This window comes from Bactrocera dorsalis, chromosome 1, assembly GCF_023373825.1.
Source record: "Bactrocera dorsalis isolate Fly_Bdor chromosome 1, ASM2337382v1, whole genome shotgun sequence".
Lineage (NCBI taxonomy): Eukaryota > Metazoa > Arthropoda > Insecta > Diptera > Tephritidae > Bactrocera > Bactrocera dorsalis.
Genome location: NC_064303.1, coordinates 7,457,775 through 7,477,453, shown reverse-complemented (window position 1 = coordinate 7,477,453; position 19,679 = coordinate 7,457,775). Strand labels below are relative to the sequence as shown.

Genomic DNA, 19,679 nt, shown 5'->3' with positions numbered 1-19,679 from the left:
TTTAGTATTACTTATTATTATAAGATAGAGAAAAATAAGGAAAAAGTTTCAAAGTTGTGATGTTATATCGAATCAAAGTGATGTTGTATAGAACGTTGTTGTTGTTGTAAGATGTGATGTTAAACAACTTATATAATATCATGTGATTATATTGAGATAACTAAAGAACTCAATTTCGATCAGAATTCCTGATGGTGATGTGGTATAATATTATGTGATTCCTATTGATCTGATATAATGAAAATGTATGATATGAGTCATATGATATGACTAGAATAGTGAGACCTCATGAAAACCCCTTATTCTGTTGTAAAAAGTTTAGGTCAGCAAGATTTAGAAAGTGAAATCACGTGATGTGATATAAGGAAAGCGTAGCCAGATCGCTAGGTTTATATACGAATCACGTGATCTTAAATCTTTAGATTTCGTTGATGCGATGTGACATAAGAACAATAAAAATTTCATTTGATGAATTTTGAGTGCATTACTGAAAAGAAAATTTTAATCATGTGATGCGGCATCATGTGAATCACTGGTGTTATATGATGCGACTTGAAAACAATGATGTGATATAATTTCATTGATTTGAGGAATATACAACACATACAAATTTTTAGGATGCTTGATTTGGTCTGATCGCTTGGTTTAGATTCATATCACGTGACCCCATATCGTGTGATGTCGTTGATGTTACATAAGAATATTTTATTGGACGAATTTTGAATATATATCAGAAAATAAAATTTTTATCATGTAATTTAAAATCATGTGATATTGCTGGTGTGATGTGATGAGATTTGATATTGATGTTATTTAACTAATATAACAAATGTACACGATAAACAAATTTATAGGATGCTTAAAGCTTGATTCAGTCAGATTGCTGGGTTTAGATAAAAATCACGTGATTTCATATCGTGTGATGTCATTGATGCGATTTTTCCCAAAAATGTTAAATATTTTATTTTACGAATTTTGATAACATTTGTGAAAATACAATTTTAATCATGTGATGCGGAATCGCGTGATGCTCTTAGTGTGATGTGAATTAAAGGAGAGATGAGATATAAATTGAAGAATATAAGAAATGAACGGGATCATATTTGGCTTGGATATAGACTATATGATGTGATATCGCATGATTCTTATGAAGCAATGTGTAACTTTACTAAAAGAATGCAGTATATGCGATCGGTCAAGATTAATTGAAGGAATATAAGGAATAAGGAGAAAACGGGGTCATATTTGGTTTGGATACTAATCATGTAATTTGATATCATATGATCATCTTGATGCGATATGATGAATAAGGCAAAATCCAATTCAAAAATAAAATATATTCATTGTGATTTGACTAACTTTACTTTACCACCAAATACCCAGTATATGGTATTTAATCGGATATAATGACATGATTATCACATCACGTGATCACAAAGAGTCACATTAGCCAATTGTAGATTAATCCATTTGTTGGAAAAAAGAACTTAAAGTTACTTGGCTTCACATGCTCGTCAATCCTTACCTTTTCTCAGCGACTGCTCACTTTTGACTTTGTCATTGTCCACCATAACGAAGCCATCCGTCAGACTTGTGTCTGATTTACTAGGACGTATCGTACGCTCTTCCTCTGCAAATAAATTACACATTATTATACTGTTGTCCAGCTTTAATAAACAATATCAACGCCTACCCTCAACACATTTGCTGGCTATGCTTTCACCCTCCACCGTCGACGCCTTCATTTCGTGCAAAGACTTAGCGCCAGACAAAGAGCTTTTCCGTCTGCCAGCAGCATCCTTATTATCTTTGTGCTCTGACTCTGGCTGCTCCTCCTCAGCCTTGTCGGAATGTGTGGAGTGTTGTGAATGCGCCGAAGCTTCTGATATGCTACTCTCCGAACCAGATTTGGCAATAACTATTTTTTGTCAAGAATAATAAAAGTTAATGGTTGACATACTTGCGCCTAAAAATGAAAGAAACTTACCATTTTCGTCCTGCAACGAGAGACTCTTCATTTGCTTGAGTATATTCAGTTTTCCATCTTCCTTTCCATCGCAGGAGTTCTCACGCTCCGTGCTGGCCGGACGATCTTGCGAACTCACTTCGGTGGCTCGCTTCAACTTACGTTCGATGGGCACTTGTGTGTACTCCAAGGACCACATCTGCGTCAAAGAGAGAGTAGCAATTAATAAACAAGAGTATATCACGCAATCAAAATATTACTACATACCCGCACTACACCATCGGTGGAACCCGTGATTACCACATTCTCTTGATCCCACTCACGTATCTGTGAAAAGGCAACACACAATATCTGCTGCATGCGATCCGCACTGCCAACACATGTGTTCACCATCGCCAACGGGTCACCATTGATGGACCAAACATGCAACCAAGTGGCCGAACAGGTCGCTATATCACCGGTGAGATCATTTATCGCGACCGCAGCCACAACACCCGCATGACCACGCAGCTGACGCACGAATGTGAAGCGTGTCATGTCCCAAACGATCGCAGTGCCATCACGTGAGCCAGAAATGATAACATTATAAGCGGCGCTTGCCGCCAAGCAAGTCACGGCATCGGTGTGGCCATGCAGCGAATTGCGCACAGTGAGACTCTTGCGATTCGCATCGAATTTCCAAATCGTTACGACCGAGCTGGTGCCGGCGGTGACAATCATCTTGCCATTGGGACAGGCGCAACAAAGTATCTCGCCCGAATTTTGTGCGGCCGCCTCAGAGACGAATGAAGCGCGATCAGAATCGTATAGGCCAATGCGCAGTGAATGATCGGCGAAGCCCCAAGCGATGTACTTCGTGTAAGAGGGTGGCATCATGACCTACGGTAAGATAAAAAATCGGTTATATTTGGGATAGGAAAATTTTTACCATAAACTTTTACTCACCTTGTTCTGTTCGACGGCAAACACAGTCTTATCTGGTTGTAATATCTGACCAACGGGTCCTTTCAGTTCCTTAATTGGCTGCAGGCTCGGTTTGAGATTATTTAAATTATGGAAGAATAGACGTTCCGATTGTAAAACGGTGGTGTTGCCCTGTATTAAAGCGCCCGGATCGATTAGTGTGGAATGTCGTGAGTTGGACATTTTCTTAGCTGGATGCGCCTTCTTGAACAGCTGCTTGGGTATTTGACCAAAATTATTGATAAAGCCAATGGTGGCATTCTTCTTCAGCGGATCGTCGATGCTGTGGGGGTTGTAAAATTTTGTTTTTATAGAAAGACATATTTTTGGATGGAAAAAATATTTTTGGTGGAAAAGAAATGTTTTCGGTAGAAAAAAATATTTTTGGTAGAAAAGAAATGTTTTTGGTAGAAAAAAAGTTTTCGGTAAAAAAAATTTTCCGGTAGAAAAAATATTATCGGCAGAAAAAAGTTTCGGTAAAAAAAATGTTTCAGGTAAATAAAAAAAAAAATCGGGAGAAAAACTATTTTTGGTAGAAACTAAAAACTTTTTAATAGAAAAATATTTTTGGTATAAAAAAATGTTTTCGGTACAAAAAAAGTTTTCCGTAAAAAATTGTTTTTGGTAGAAAAAAATATAATCGGCAAAAAAAAAATAATTTTTGGTAAAAAAAAATTTTCGGTACAAAACAATTTTTTCGGTAGAAATATTTTAAGTACGAAAAAAGTTTTCGGTACAAAAAATTTTTCTTTCGGTAGAAAAAAATCTACCAACAAAAATCTTTTAGGTAGATAAAAAACTTTTTGACACAAAAATATTTTCGGTACAAAAAAGTTTTCGGTACAAAAAATTTTTCGGTACAAATTTTTCGGTACAAAAAATTTTTTAAGTGCGAAAAAAGTTTTCGGTACAAAAAAATTTTTTTCAGTAGATAAAAAGCTTTATGATACAAAAATATTTTTGGTAAAAAACATAAATTTTTGATGTTTTCGGTAGAAAAAAATATTTTCGGCAAAAAAATTGAACGTACTTGTAAATATCCACATTGCCCTCGTAGAAGAGATGATGGAAAACGTTCACTGCCTCCACCGCGGCGGGTCCCTGTTGCTTACAACCAAATATTAGGTCGATCCACTGGAAGTAGTAAGAAAAAATTAGAGATATTGCTCTCTTAAGCCTACTTGCGTCACGTGACACTCACCAAATGCAGATTCTGACTGACATAATCGCACTCTAAGGCTCTTCGATGCACGCGTATAAACTCGCGTGGATCCTGTTTGGCCCAAGGTGGTAGTATGACATGATTCAACGTCTCACCGTTTTGCTTTGTGCCTATTTTTTAAAGAAAACAAATCGGAGCAACTCAAAATTACGTTCACCAAATTTTTTAAGTCCACTACTTACCCAAATCAAAGTTATTGCCATTACTCAAAAACTCCGGTAGATAGAAAAATTCCGGTATTAACTCTTTCACATCGGCCATATTGAATTTGGAAGCGGAGAGCCATGCCTCTCGTATGCTATGAAACATGCGATCGGCCAAATCAAAGTGGCCGCCTTGCAAGCGTAAAAAGTGCTGTGTAAATGGTTCCAAACGCACCAAATATGAGCAAACAATCATAGCGGAACTGTAGTGGGTGCCATAATGATAGGGTGGCGTCTCACCATGCGGATCGTCCCACTCCTTATGGCGGTAAGAAATTAAGAAACATTAGTGAGCACAAAAATTGTTTGAAATAATTTACGCTTTACCTTAAAACGCTTCTGGAACTGCTCTAAGCGTTCTTCCGACTGTGCACCCATCGGCTTAGAAAAGTCGCGGAATGTCTTCGGATTGGAGAAATCCAACTCTTCCGATTCATAGTCAGCGACTATCCAAGGGAAGACTGGATATTGCATGAGATCATTGTAGGAGCGGCCAGCCAGCGTGTTCAAATGCATTAAGTATTGGAAGTTGGAAATTTCGCCGCGCTAAAGAACAGAAGTTTAAGAAGAGGTTAGGAATTTAGTAATAACTATAAAATAATTATAAAAATTGAGTTTTCTTGAAAGGTTTTTATATAGTCCTCATAAGTTTACACGCAGTATAGGTTTATGAATAGTAATCCATGACAAAAATATTATTGAATTTCTTAAGCACCACTAAATATAGTACAGACATTTTTTCAGCTGGCAAAAAATTTATCGATTAATTTTCGAAATAATTTATTAATTATCGGTAAGCAGATAACACCACAAATTTTGATAAAAATTATTTTATCGATAAATTTGGTGCCTCCGAATTAATCGATATTAAAAAAGATCGAAATAATAACCGCATCACTTTTAAATCGTAATCACTATATCCTACCGAATATTTATCAGAGTTGAAAAAGCGATATTGAACTTATTTGGTTTTAATATAATCTACTATTTTAGTAATTCAGAAAAATGTATTTTTCGATCATTTTTTTAAACTGCTACAGTATTGTTAATAATCGATATTTTGACCAATTCTCAAAAGCAGTTTGGAAAATCGAGATCCTATGTAAATATTTCAAATTTTCGTAAATAAATGACACTATTTACCGCTTTTCCGCTTTAAGTATATCTAAATCGATTAAAGTTTATCGATAACTTTTTATAGGAGTAACTGATGTTGTAAAGCTAAGAATTTTTAATATTATATTTATATATATACATACATATATAATAATCGATTACTTATCGATTTTTCGATAATTTCTTTAAACTTTGAAAGATTTTTAATAATCGATATTTTTACTAATTCTCTAAAGCATTTAGTAAAATCGATAACTTTTCCGCTTTATGTACGTCTAAATCGATCCATGTTTATCGATAACTATTTAAAGAAGTAACTGATTTTGATTATAATTGGTGATATTTTAATATATATGTATGTATATGTGCATTATCGATTAAAATATCGATAACTTAATAAATATTTTAATTAATAACACACCCTGATATGTATATTATCGCTTAATATATCGATTATTAAATATATCGATTATATCGATAATTTCACAATAGCACACCCGCGATGGTGAAAATCTGTATGGTTAAGCTTATTTATGAGGCCTGCATTAAACCAAATTCTTAATGTCACTTCAAAACTGTTTCCAAAATCCGCTAAAAATATTTACAATTCAGAAGCTAAGCCACCATTACACTTACCACCCAACGTTGCGTGACCGACGTCTCGCCAATGAGACTACTGAAAATGCCCGATGTCTGCTCTACGCTTGCGGTGCGCTTTTGACCCGCCACCGATAGCTGTGCATTATCGTTAATCGCTGTGGCTTGCGCCATGAAGCGTTGATAGACCTGTTCCAAAAAATAAAATTAATTTTATTTAAAAAAAACCCCCGCTACACCCCCCTTCACACACCTTATTCCGCACTTTACGTGGAAAGCTCAACAAATAATTGCGTCCATCCTCCGAGAAGACCTCCAAAGCAATTGGCTGCAACAAATAGCGACGCTTATGCACTTCCCGTATCTCCTCATAAGCGAATTTCGAACACTGACGCGCCTTCTGCGTGCGCGTCGGCCCACCCGAGTTCGGTATGATCGGCTCGTAAGCGCCGGGTGGCAATGTATCAATGTCGCGTATTTCGCGATTCTTTAACAATGTGAAACCATCGACTATGTAGCAGTGCTCCTTGCCGAACAACAGCAAACCCTCGAAGGTGTCCAGCCCCTGTATGCGCGCACAACGAAACATGAATGAGATTTTCTCCTGCTCCTCCAGCAGCCGCAGGAATGTTTCATTGTCGGACATCATGGAGGTGTCCTCCTCTTCCTCATCCTCTTCGGGTACACCCGTGTCTATGGATTCTTGTGGATTTTGTAAGCTTTTCGTGGCGGCCTCTGTGGGTGAGTGTGGTGGCGGTGGTGTGCCACCGCTTGCATGTGTCTCGGAGTTTTGATGCTGCGCGGCCTGTGCATGCTTCGCGTTATTTGCTTCCACTGAGTATTGTTGTTGTATTGAGTGTTGTTGTTGTAGTGATTCGGTTTCACAGAGTATGCGAGGCGGTTGCTGACAGTGGGTGTAGTAGATTTTACTATCCAAACTGGTGGCAACTTTGTATTTTAATTGACGCTGTCGAGAGCGAGAGAAAGCAAGAAATTATTGAACTGTACAATCAGTAAATTCCGTTACACTTACATTATCTGGCAAATCGATTTCTGGTCTATAGGGATAATGCAAATAAAAGAGCTCGTTGCGCATTGTTTTCTTGCGCATGCGATGCGGTCCTTCTGTCGTATCCAATATCCATTTGTCCAGCGAGGAGCTACCCTCCGGACCCCATAGACCGCGTTCGCGTGTCAACTCCGTCTCCGATTGTGTCCAGTCTTGGTAGACGTAACGTTGTGTATGCTGTTGCATTTGTATGTACTGCTTGCAGCGCAACTCCCAAAGGTCCCTGGTACCCAGAGGAAGGAAAATATTTTTTAGTATGTTACAACTAACTCCATCACAAGTACTTACTTAATCAATTGTACATGTATGCCGGTGCAATCGAAGGCATTCTCTTTGCTCATTGTCGATTTGGTGCGCACGAGCTCGTCCTTTTTGACTTTCGTACGGCTCGCCAGGCGCGTTAAGCCACCGGTAACTTTCTGTATTTTCGACTGTATCTGATTGTGTATCTCCCAGGGTATGCGGTACGTGGCCTTACGCTCAGCATCGACATAATTGAACCAGAGTTTGGAGGCTAGCTCCATAACCTGTTCGCGTGTGCTTTGTAAATCGGGCGCTTTGGAACTGGGTGGCGGTGGGGTAAGCGTAACTTTGAAGACCTCCTCGATGGCTGGCTTTTTGCAAACATACAGTTCCTCCCAGACGCGAAAAGCGGCGCCTACAATCAAATTACGACCCTGTGTGCGAAAGAATGACAGGTTTTAGGTATAGATATTTTAAATATTTATATGGTAAGCTTACCTGTAGCTGATTGAGATCCTCATCCTTCGGTTCGACGGTGTCGGTTTGTGGATTTACATGCCATGTGGTATTACGGCTGGTCGCCGGTTCCAAAATAATCTTCATATCCGATGTTAATTGCAACAGGCAATAGGTGAGACAACCGATGAACTCTAACTCGTGATTGCCGGCGCCAAAAATGAGCAAGCGATGCGTGATAATGTTATGTAAAGCCTCCAACACGCTCATCTGCTCCGTTATGGACTCTGTCGGACGCGACAGCAAGTAAAGTATGGTGCGATTGAGTGAGTGATGCAGCTGCTCGATTGTCAAGGAAGAGGAGCGACGTTTCGCTTGCGCTATCAACTTGATCACAAAGTCGAAAATGTCATGTGGATTGCGTGTTAGGCAACCCTGCCACATTTTATCCACCACACGCGCCGTGAAGTAGAATACATTGGGCGCTATATGTTGCGTATGACTCTGCAGCAATGGCACAATGGACAGCGCGGCCTGTTCGCCCACCAACACATCGGCGGCGAGCAGATGCTCCATCAAAGCGGTAATAATTTCCGTCTGATACTCAACTTGCAACGTCATCTCCGCGGATTCGGGTGAAGCGTCGAACACCAGGTCGATGACGGGCGTTGTCTTGCCATGCATATTCAAGCTCAACGAATCGACCACAATCACACGCAGGAAATCGATGATACATTTACGCACCGGGTGCTGCGTCAGCTTATGCGCCGGCGCGCTGGTTATGCTATGCGCGTGCAGCAAGTAGGCGCCCGTGCCGTTATCGGTGGGTGTTGAATTACCGCTATTCGGTTCGGAATCATTGCCAGCGTCCTTCGAGTTGGGGAATAGTACCGCAACCAATGAGGTGATCACGTCGCCAGACATCATGACCGGCATAAAATCGGTGACATTCTGATACAAGTTGAAGAGCAGCTGAATTATTGTCTCTGGATGGCTATTGAGCCACTTGGCGCACTCTGTGGCGTGCACAATAGCGCGCACCATGCCGAGTAGCACGCACACGGCTTCGGGGCAAACGTTCATTTTTGGTAGTGGCGCATTCGAGGAGGGCGGTGTGCCCCACAGGAAGTGACGCACGCGATCCAAGTCGAATTTTGTATGCTCGCTGGCCATCATTTTCACCGGTTGACCCATAATCAAGGCGGTGATGAGGAAATATAGCTCGGGCACGTCGAGATGATGCGTGAGCAGCCATTCGAGCATCTGATAGCCTAGAGAGAGGTTTAAATAAAGTCTTTAATAAAATTGCGTTGAAAATTTATCATGTGAGCCACTCACCTGGTATGCTCAGCGCCGTAGTGCGCACTTCGCCGGCAATCTGCGTCGGCAGATGCTGTATAACATTGGCCGTGGTCACAATCACCGAGCCGGCGCTACTCTGCGTGCCTGTATTCAGCTGCGGCGCACCCAACGCCAACATTTTCTTCTGCGACACCATTTCCGTGAAGCGCAAGTAGCCGCCATTGTGTGTAGAGTCACGAAAACGCACCATGAAATTCTCATTGGCGCATACGACTACCAGTATACGCACCGCAATTATAACGGTAGTGAAGTGTACATGCGGCTGCATGAAAAGCAGCAGCCAATCCATGCCCAGCGTCTTGGAGATATCATCGCAGATGATATAGTTCACCGTATTACGTGGCGTGAAGAGCAAACCATGCAGCAGCGAGAGGCAGCGATTGCGCAGATAAATATTTTGCGCCATGAGTTCGTGCTCGCTCACACCACCACCAGCATTACCGTTAATGCCCGCTGTGGCGCGCATGCTCGGCAATATGAGCGCCTTCTCGACTTGTTCCGCTTTCGGTAGCTTGGCGGCGATGTATTGGCCGAAGAGCAAGAGATCGCTGTGACGCGGCTGACCGCCGAGCAAAGTCTCAATCAGATTGAAGAGTATTTCGCGTGTCGAGTGATCCTGTATGTCGATAATGATGTGCAGCAGCTTATTAAGCAACTGCAAGTTACCCATAATCTTCACATTCTGCTTCTTCTCGTTCGATTCTATAGCGAGTTCGAGCAGATGTTCCAACAGTGAGCGCAGCAAACCATTTGGCGCATTATGCCAAATTTCCAAGTCGCAGAGCAAATCCTGGAATGCAGTCACATTCGGTATGGCCGACATGTCTTGACCGCTACTCACAGTGCCGACGAGCCCGAATGTCAAATGTAGTATGTGTGAGTTGAGTAGATTCTTCTTCTTCTTGAAGAACATGCCCAACGTTTGGTAGCAACGTTTGCGATCCATTTCGCTTTGCGCGGCGCGGTTGCTACGCACCACACAGGTGAGCGCCTTCACGCCGGCATAGAGTGATTCCACATCTTGCGCCATGGCGATGATGCCCAGCAAGACATTACAGCCGCCGACAGTGTCGATCATGGCGGAGACGGGATGTGGACTGAAGACGCGCACGCCCAAATAGCCAACAACAACGCCGCCGAGTGAGCGCCCAGCGCCTGCCAAGTGACCGGCGGAATTGTGTAGAATTCTATAGAGGAGAATAGTAAGAAAAAAGTGAATACCAACTTATAAATTAAAACGTTAGAGGCTCTACCTGATTGGCGTGGCGTTTTCATGCGAATTCATACCCAACACCTTGGCGATGGACTTGTTATCCACGCGACTATAAACCTTGCGTATCTTTACTAGTGTGAGCTGTGATACCGCCTTCGCATTCAGACCCAAGAGCACACGATCTTCCGGCACTAAGGGCGGCAGCGGCTCGCTTTGCTTACCCAGCTGTGGCGCTTGCAGTGAACCCATATAATGCGGTCCCAGATTGTAGATGGTGTGCACAGTCTGTTGTGTGAGCACGTCTTCCAGTAGGTGACAGACGCCCTGCTTCCAGCAGAGACGTGAATAGCGGCGCCAAATCGGCGGTGTGCCAATGTAGCCGTAGACTTGACTAGCCACGGCGAGATTGACAGAGCCAGCGCCGGGATTTTGTGAAATATAATGTAGCTTCTGTGTGTGCATAGGCTGCGGAAAGAGACAAGAGACAAATTTAATTTTTTGGGGTATTAGAAGATATGTGAAGGCCCACTTACTGTGCCGTCCAAGTAAAGTGAGAGACTAGAGTTCTTCAAAACAGCGCGATTGAGTACTACCACCAGATTATGCCATTGGCCTTCGTGCAGCAAATCGGGACACCAAATGCGTGCGCTGCCGTCATCTGAACCTTCGGGTTCCCAGTCGCCGAGGCCTGAAAGAGGTACAAAGTTGATGGAATTTGGTGGATAAGTTCGTAAAACTAATTATCTACTTCTTAATTTCCTTGTGGGAAAGAACTACATGCCTAACCTCACTTTAACAGCACTTACTTTTGCTTGGCGTCACAAGCGTTTCTTGTGTAGACACTACAATCGCTTTATCACGCGCCGACAGCAATATGGACAGACAGACCAGGTTCTCTTCGCGCGGATTGTGTATGGTGCGTACCAGCGTCAGCAGACGCACGCAATGTGGATCCGTTTTTGGATCCGAAAACTTCTCCACACAAAACCAAGTGGAGTATGAGAGTCCCGTTTGTGGCGGAAATATGCGATCTCCAGCGCCAATACCACCAATAGTGTTGGCGTCGATAGTACCACCGGTGGTGGCAGTAGCCTGCGGCGCCAATGACGGCAAATACAAACAGCCGAAACCCTCCGCAGACATATCCATCTCCACGAAGGGCGGCAGCGTGCTCGAGCCGTGCGCGCGAAAATCACGCGGTGTTGTCATAGAAACCAGCGTCTTGATACGTGTCAGCGGTACGGGGCCACCCATGCGATAGGGTGTGCGTAAGTCAATGTCGGCGCAAGATAGCGGTTCGCCCAGTCGCAGAAACTCACGAAGCTCTGTGGGCTGCAAAGCCTGCGCAGCTAAGCGCTCCAATACATACTGCATGGACACGTGCAGCGGATTAGCTTCCTCGGAGAGCGCATTGCGCGCAATCTTCAACAGCTGCTCGGCGAGTCCATAGTCGCACATAATTTGTTGATTGCGCTCATTGCGTACCAAAGACTTTATGATCTCGCTGAGATAAACCTGTAGATTTAGCGCTAATACGGCACTCGTTTCGTGCTCGATGCTTGGTAGTAGCTGCAGCATGCAGAGCACAACGCCGGGATGCACAATGCGTGGCTCTGGTGTGGGCTGTGTCAGATTCAATTGATTTGGATGTGCTGGCGGCAACTCTTTGCTGGGCGAACGCGTATGTGTGTCGCTGAAGAGCGTTATGACGCCGGCCAAATTTGGCGTTTCAAAATTGTCCAGAGCGATGCTATACAGCAGGCGGTAAACTACGCAGACGTAGGACAAGGAGCGCGGTATATCCGAGTTGAAGCTGTATTGGAGAGAGAGAGATAAAATATAGTATACTTCTAGCAATGCAGCTTAATTGTGAAGACACTCACCTAAAATTCAATATGTCACCCGCGAAGACCTCGTGAAAGTACTTCTGCATGGCGTTGTCATTCTTGAACTCGCCCTTGAAGTCGTGTAGCTCAGTAGCGCTGCCGAAGCAGCCCAAAAGCCGCAGCGTGTCACACAACGAGGCGGTGCAAATCTCTTGATGAAAGAATTTCGCATTCGCCGGTTCGAAGCGCATCGCCGTCGCCAGCGTCTGACAAACTATTTGCAGCAATAATATCAGATCATCCTGTGTAATCAACTGCGCGTCCGGCTCGACATTCGCCAACGGCTCATCGCACAACTTGCCATCGAGCGAGACGAAAACGCTGGTGAGATACACGAAACCGCCCACCTTGCGGAACACAGTACGCGTGCGGTGCGAGTCCTTCAGGCAACCAAGCAGCATGTTAAGTATTTGTATTTTGAACTCCACCTGATATGGTGGCACCGCATGCATGACGGAGAGTATGAAGAGCATGTCATCATCACCGCCTGCCGACAGTATCAGCTCACGTATGATGCCCAACGCTTGCGGACGACAGTGTTTGAATTTCACCAGATCGTGTGTACATTTAGCGCCGCCACATTCACGAAACACATTCGCGTTATTATTATTACCACTCAGCAGTATGGTGAGCGCTTCGAGCACATGTTTGCCTAGCGTATCGGTGAGATCCTCTAGATCATCCGCCGTCGGCACAACAACAACGCTCTCATCGCATTTCGTTATCTTACGCACGTGATCGGCATAACGATTCAAGCACGTGACAAACACCTCAAGTATGCCCACCTCAAGATAGACCTCCTTGAAGACCGCATTGTGGCGCAGTATATTGAGTAGCGTCTTCAAGCACAATATGCTACAGCTAGTCGAATGATTGTTCTTTAGCAGCAGTGAGAGACTTATCAACTCTTTGCATGGTACAAAATTCAATTGGAACACAATGAACTCGAGCAAATCGAAGAATTTCTCCTGTATCTGTGGACCTTTGAGGTGTATGCGCTCCGTGAACTGACTGAGCGTATTCTCCGAATCGAGTATGAAATAATTGGCGTTCTCCGAGTGATAGACACGCGATATGGCGTCGAGTATGGTGCAGCAAAGCGCTGGCGAGGTGGACTTCAGGAAGACCGTTTGCAGCACTTGGAATGCGTAGATGTTGCGTACGCAGGTCTCACGTGAGCTCGCCTGTGGCATTTGAAAGTTTTGCATTTTGAAGAGCGTATTCTGCACCTGTGGCGGACGTAACTCATTGAAGCCGCACATGCATAGCGACGAGATCATGAGGACGAGATTGCGTATGGCCGCCTGCACTTCAATAGAATGGGTACGCGTGGTGTCGAATCTAAATGAGAGGGAGAGAGTGGTTAGTGAATATTATATTATTGTTTCAGGGAAGATCTCAAGACCATTTGCTATGGATACTATATATAGTGACTTCTAGAGGGTTCTGATAACAAACCGCTGAACTTGAAAGCGAGATCTGGGGACTGGATCCATTACGGTTAGGCAGACATGACTTCAGAAGGACGGACCGATAAAAGATCTCATCGAACGATGAACCAAAGAAGTCAGTGTATTTAAGAAAGAAAACTTCGTGTATCATCTTTATAAACCAGAATCTTTCAGGGTAAGTAGACCTCATCGACTTATAGACCATAGAAGTAAGGGTTTTTGAGGAGACGACGGACCGATAAGAGATCTCATCGAATGATGGAGCAAGGATATTAGTGTATTTAAGAAAGAGAACTTCTGGGATCTATTCCGGTCACGTCATCTATTTTAAGAACAGATCCATAATAGGTCTCATCGACCTATGGACCATAGAAGTAAGGATTTTCAAGGAGAAAAGCTTTTTGGATCATCTTTATAATATTGGATGGACAAAGGAATGATTTTAGGTGAAAATGCAACGCAGACGCGACTGTCTTGAGGATGGATCGATAATAAAGCTTATCGGTCGATGGACCAAGGAAATCAGTTTGTAGGGAGAAAAGCCTCGTGAACCCTTTATAAACTTGGATCGGCTTTTCGGTTACGTAGGAATGACTGTCTTAAGAACGGAACGATAAAAGAACCCATCGAACGAAGAACCTAGTAAATCAGGGTCTTAAAGGAGGAATGCTTTCCGTGCTACTTTAATAAGAAAATTAACAAAAATCTAGCTTTAAACTCACTTGAGCAAAAAATCGCTGAGAAAAAGATATCCCTGTGATGCTTTGAAATCGTCTAATAATATTTGTGATACTTGACTAGAATCCTTTAGGAAGCAAAAAACGGTAACAAACATCTCGACAATCTCCAGCGGATTGCCGAAGCTCAAACGTTGCATATTATCCACGCACAGCGCCATGCAGCCTTTGGCTGAAAGTAAGAATGAAAACTGTAAAATAACGAAATACAACAACAGCAACTAGGACTACTTACAATGTATATAACTAACAACGGCATCGGTCAGGCCATGGCGCGAGATGGTCGTCAATATTTCCGCTGCGTTTTTGCGCCAAACAATATTATGCGTCGGACACGGCGACGTGATGGCCGAGAAGAGCAGCGTCAGATCGTCCATGCGCGCCAACTCCTCGGCCGGATACGGATACGAGCAGAGCTTAACCAGCAGCTGTACGAAGACCTTCTGCAGCAGCGTGCGACGCTCGAGGGCATTAAAGTCGCTCGCAGACTCGCCAATGCCCGGCGGCGGATCGTCCTCCACAACGGGCAGATCGAAGAACAAATACAGACATTTGACGAGCGTAGACGGCACGGCGGCTGCTGTCATCACCTGTGTATTAGACAACAAAAAAATTGATAATTTAATTAATTGTCATAAAAAGTGAAAAGTCGCTGGAAGTAAATAACAAGAAATGCAAGAAATCTGGTGTTTCTTCAAGCTGCTCGAAGTGCTGCTGGGCATTGCCTGCCTCACATTTCACGTGTTCGGCTTTCTGCGCACCGAACCACTACCGCACAATCTCTTCTACTGCGGCACATTCGCCAGCTTCACGGTGTACGCAGCCTTCGGTATACTCAACAACTTGTGTGGGCATGGTCGCACCGCTGCCATCGAAGCCATAACCACTACAGTGGGCGCTGTAATGCATTTCGCCGCCTCGCTGCTTTCCATGTATCATGCGGAGCAAGACTTTCATTTAATGTTTCTCACCGATACGGAGGAGCCGAGACATCACTACTTTTTCTATTGTAAGGCGCAAAGTATTGCCGCACTCGCCACGGGCGGCATGTATATGTTGCATGCAACATACGCGTACGATGCGAGTTTCATACGCTTGAAGCGTGAGTTGCGTAGCGGGGTCTTCAGTGATCAGGAAACCGAGGATGAGGAGTCGGTGCAACGTTTTAGAACACATATTGAGATGTTTGTGTTTGGCAAGTGGGTTCATAGGAAGTTGTTGCGCTACAAGTGGTTCCAAAAATTAGCCACGAAGCCATGATTGAGGTTTTTGAACTTGAAAAGCTTTAAAAAGTGTCGGAAATTTCAAAGCTTTTAATCTTAGAACAATATTATAGTTTTTGTATAGTCACACAACTGACCAATAAATGCCGATTATGAGAAGTGTGTTTATTTTTGTGGGAAACTCTGTGTAAGAGAGCCGTCAGCGCAGTCTTTTTGGAACCCCGAACTGTATGAGCTCTGTGGCGACATAAATCTAGTTAAGCGCTTAAAAATTCAACCAATGTTCCGGTTAGGTCATGTCGTACCTTTGAAAGATGATGCTCCAGCAAAGAGCTCCTTCGAATGGAGACCTGTGAGCGGACAACGGTAGAAAAGGCGCCCACGGATTCTTTGAAAGAACCCAGAGCATAAGAATCTGTCTCCACTTGGGAAGTGCAATTGACATGACCTCGTAGAAGATAGAGGTAACAGGAGACGTTTTATGTTATCGGCTCGAACCGACTCACGCTTCTAGTGCCAAAGAAGAAGAAGACTGTAAAAAAAAAAATAGTCTTTACCCAAAGAAGAAATATGTAAGAAAGACAGTTAAAAGACCAAGTGCATAGAAATCCGTTCAGAGGGTACAGGTAACAGGCGAAGTTGCGTTGTGTTCTCGACTTGATAAGAAGAAGGATTCCAGAGAGACAAATCTTTGGTCTTCTTCCGGAAAGGATCCAATCATTTCTTAAATTCTACCGTTAATTTGGCACAGGATCGGCTCGACTTCCTTCCTTAATTGACTCAAATATCGACTGCGTCATAAAAGAATCTTAACCTCAGACATATGTTTCATAGTAACCTCTTCGGAAAGAGCTATTCGTCTTTCGTTGACCAGAAATCTATACGAACTGGAATGCTTCGAAACGGTCTACTGAGATGAAAAAGTGACTTTTCTCCGAAGACGATAAGATCTCAAAGCTCGGTCTTGGGCTTCTTTCCTTAAAAATATCTTTTTGGGTTTGGGAATTAAATTTTTGGGGTTTTTGAGCATCTTTCTTCTTTCTTTACTGAGCATATTTAGTCTCTGAAATGTAAGGCACTGGATCGGTATTGATGGTACTGATAATTTCGTAGTTGACACAAGGATACTAACGATATTTTGCGGTCAAAGTACACCACTTCACAGATAAGTATCAACCCTCGGCTTTCAGGCTCATAGACCTGATCTTCAGGGGGTTAAAATAGCTCTTCAAGGCTACCGCGGAATTCAGAATTGCTATTGATTTTAAAATAATAAGTCGGGCTACCAACGCGCATTACCTGTATCAACGACACATCGCCGTTGGCCAACAAATTCAATGTGGACAGCAACATCCAGCCGCTGCTCGTCTCCTCGGTCGTTTCGATTTCCAGAAACTTAACAATCGCTATTGACGCCGCCTCCGTGCTCTGATTGGAGGCACGTTTCCGTATCTCGCTGACCATCAGACGTGAAACTTGCTGACAAAAGGCCACCACATCCCAGAACTTTTCGCTCATATCCGCGGCCGGACATGTGCTGAAGACCTGTGTAGGTGCGCAACATGGCACAAAAGAATGAAAGAAGAAAATCGTATTCAGTTAGTTTGGCTAAAAATAACTTTTAGACACGCGTCTCGATACCTTGCAAAATAACGGCAGCATCTGATAGAGCTTCATGTCCCGTTCGTGCTCGCTGAGCGCCTCCTTCGGATGTGTGTACTCGTTGAAGAGCTGTTTTAGTGTGTGTAAACTGATTTGTATGCGTGCATCTGTGGCGGCGGTTATCTCATCGCCGACACGTGCACCACCGCCTGCGTTGCTGCTGCCCGTTATATTGCCATTAGCGGTGGCACCTGACGCACCGGCTGTGGGTAAGCCACCCGTGGCACTGTTATTGCCACGTAATTTACGCATCACGTTCATGGTTGACGCTTAACGGTCGGATGGTCGGACACGTGTGTGCGTGTGTGTGGGTTTTGTGGTGTTTTTCTGTGGCTTCAACTCCGTATGCGGAGCAACCGCAGCCACCGCTCACACCACAACGTCTTTGCGGTCGATTTTGCTCCCGTGCGTGGACGTTTCTGGACTCGTGTGTCGTGTGTGTATGGCAGCACCTTCGGCTGTGAAATGAAACCTTTCGTTGATATTAATGGTTATTGATTGTTTGGTTTTAGTTCGCTTGCGGACACCAAATGTAATCTGAGAAAGAGAAGAAATGGCATATGTGTTGTTGTAAAAAGGATATATCACTGGCGCGTTTAATAGTTTAAAATATATTTCGTGGCTTTTTCAAGCGCTTAGTCACCCATATTTTCCCCTAAACAAATAATAATTGCATCGATTTAGCTGCAAACTCAAGTCTCCACGATACAAACTCTACATTCGTGCCTTTCATACAAATTGCAGGACTCACTCCCAGAGGATTAAAGTTAAGAGTGAGTGAAAATACAAAAATAAAGCAATAAAAATAACGGTAAATTATATACTACCAACTCTTGTGTACATATGGTATTTTACCCTCATAGCGCTGTCAATATTTATTATCGCGAATAAAATCAAGAAGCAGGCGAAATACCGAGTTAATACTCTTGTGGCGAACCGCGTTCGCTGCAAAGTCACCTGCACGAGAAGCCAAGCGAGTTCATGGAAAATGATATTGATTTCGAAATAATGAAATGAGATTTGGTCTTTTTCATAAAACAATAAGCTGAAAGCGAAAACAAAGGAGGGAAAGAAGAATGGTCTGAAAGCATTTTTGTTCTATAAAAAAAATGTAAAAGCAAGTTTGACATTGCAATGGACCAAACCGTACATAAAAAATTCAATGAATGCGCCGGTTAGGCCATGTACGCTTTAAAGCTGATGCTCCATTTTGCTGGAACTTCGAATGAAGACATGTGGCCGAAGAGCGGAGGAAAGGGCGCCAACGTTTCATTGAAGGCACCAAGTGCATAGGAATCTGTATCCTCTTGGGCTGTAGAATGGGCATGACCTCGTAGAGGATAGAGATAACTGAAGACGTTTAGTGTTCTCGGCTCGAACCGTCCCACTGTTGTAGTGCCAAAGAAGGATAAGTGTGTAAGAAAGACTAGTTCTTAGTCCCCTTCTGGAAGAGAGGCAACTGGCGAAGTTTCGTGCCCTTCACTCAGACTGGCCCACGGTTGTAGTACCGAAGAAGAAGAAGTATGCTAGAGAGATAATACTTTGATCCTCTTTCGAAAGGATCTAGTAATTTCGTAAATTCTACCATGAATTTGCTACAAGATCGGCTCGGCTTCATTCCTTAATTGACTAAAATGTCGCCCTTGTCATAAAAGAGCCTTAATCTCACACAAATGATAGCGAAGGTTTCTAACGCGATTATTTCATAGTAAAACCCTCGGAAGGAGATATTCGAATGAATATAGATCAACCATAACTCCATATAAACATACGATTATAGATAGAAAGTTAGAAAAAAATGTAGGCTTTGCACTCCGACATATGATCTATTGAGCCCTCTTCTACATCACATGTCACAAAGGTTCAGCACTCTGAACACATACAGATTCTGATGGACACGATGGAGGTGATGTGATCCCTGTCCACTGAGATGGATCCAAGGACTCTGAGTCTGTTGCTACAAATTTCTGGGCAATCTAGGATAAGGTGCTCTAGAGTTTCCGGTTCTATGTCGCAAAACCAAAACTATACCCATCTTGGACAAGTGTTTCTTGAACCCGCTGTGCCCAGTATAGAACGCGACAGGGAAACGGAATTTGTCTCGGGGGAGGTTGATCATATCTCTATGCCTTCCTAGCTTATACACATCCAATAGTAATAATCCCTATCATATTTACAGTTATTGAACGTTATGTGTCGGTTGCATATCAAATTTCGTTAGTCTTTTCACTTGTGGCCGGTTTCAAAAAGAGCTAGTCCTTCTCGAAAGAACCAAATCCGATATTCTAAGTTTAGTTATAAGGAACCCCA

General features: G+C 43.3%; 2 protein-coding genes across 3 annotated transcripts in view; one reads left to right on the top strand and one right to left on the bottom strand.

Annotated features, from left to right (window-relative positions):
• Positions 1-19,679, bottom strand: part of LOC105234246 (WD repeat and FYVE domain-containing protein 3) — a 40,969-nt gene that overhangs the window by 3,801 nt on the left and 17,489 nt on the right. For both annotated transcript variants that reach the window (XM_049456993.1, XM_049457003.1), the window contains exons 2-24: positions 17,349-17,906; positions 17,007-17,252; positions 14,720-15,074; positions 14,470-14,656; positions 12,294-13,637; positions 11,217-12,223; positions 10,944-11,098; positions 10,451-10,875; positions 9,174-10,384; positions 7,878-9,106; positions 7,425-7,813; positions 7,101-7,359; positions 6,321-7,034; positions 6,107-6,256; positions 4,682-4,900; positions 4,334-4,613; positions 4,131-4,261; positions 3,960-4,063; positions 2,912-3,212; positions 2,234-2,845; positions 1,988-2,165; positions 1,694-1,918; positions 1,526-1,630 (exon numbers count right to left, since the gene is read on the bottom strand). In XM_049456993.1, coding sequence (XP_049312950.1) covers positions 1,526-1,630; positions 1,694-1,918; positions 1,988-2,165; positions 2,234-2,845; positions 2,912-3,212; positions 3,960-4,063; positions 4,131-4,261; positions 4,334-4,613; positions 4,682-4,900; positions 6,107-6,256; positions 6,321-7,034; positions 7,101-7,359; positions 7,425-7,813; positions 7,878-9,106; positions 9,174-10,384; positions 10,451-10,875; positions 10,944-11,098; positions 11,217-12,223; positions 12,294-13,637; positions 14,470-14,656; positions 14,720-15,074; positions 17,007-17,252; positions 17,349-17,630 — 10,108 coding nt within the window. In that variant the 5' untranslated portion in view covers positions 17,631-17,906. The remainder of the gene's footprint in view (positions 1-1,525; positions 1,631-1,693; positions 1,919-1,987; positions 2,166-2,233; positions 2,846-2,911; positions 3,213-3,959; positions 4,064-4,130; positions 4,262-4,333; positions 4,614-4,681; positions 4,901-6,106; positions 6,257-6,320; positions 7,035-7,100; positions 7,360-7,424; positions 7,814-7,877; positions 9,107-9,173; positions 10,385-10,450; positions 10,876-10,943; positions 11,099-11,216; positions 12,224-12,293; positions 13,638-14,469; positions 14,657-14,719; positions 15,075-17,006; positions 17,253-17,348; positions 17,907-19,679) is intronic.
• LOC109579272 (uncharacterized) lies at positions 15,132-15,825 on the top strand. Its single transcript, XM_019988927.2, has one exon. The coding sequence runs from the start codon at positions 15,157-15,159 to the stop codon at positions 15,742-15,744; it is 588 nt and encodes a 195-aa protein (XP_019844486.2). The 5' UTR covers positions 15,132-15,156; the 3' UTR covers positions 15,745-15,825.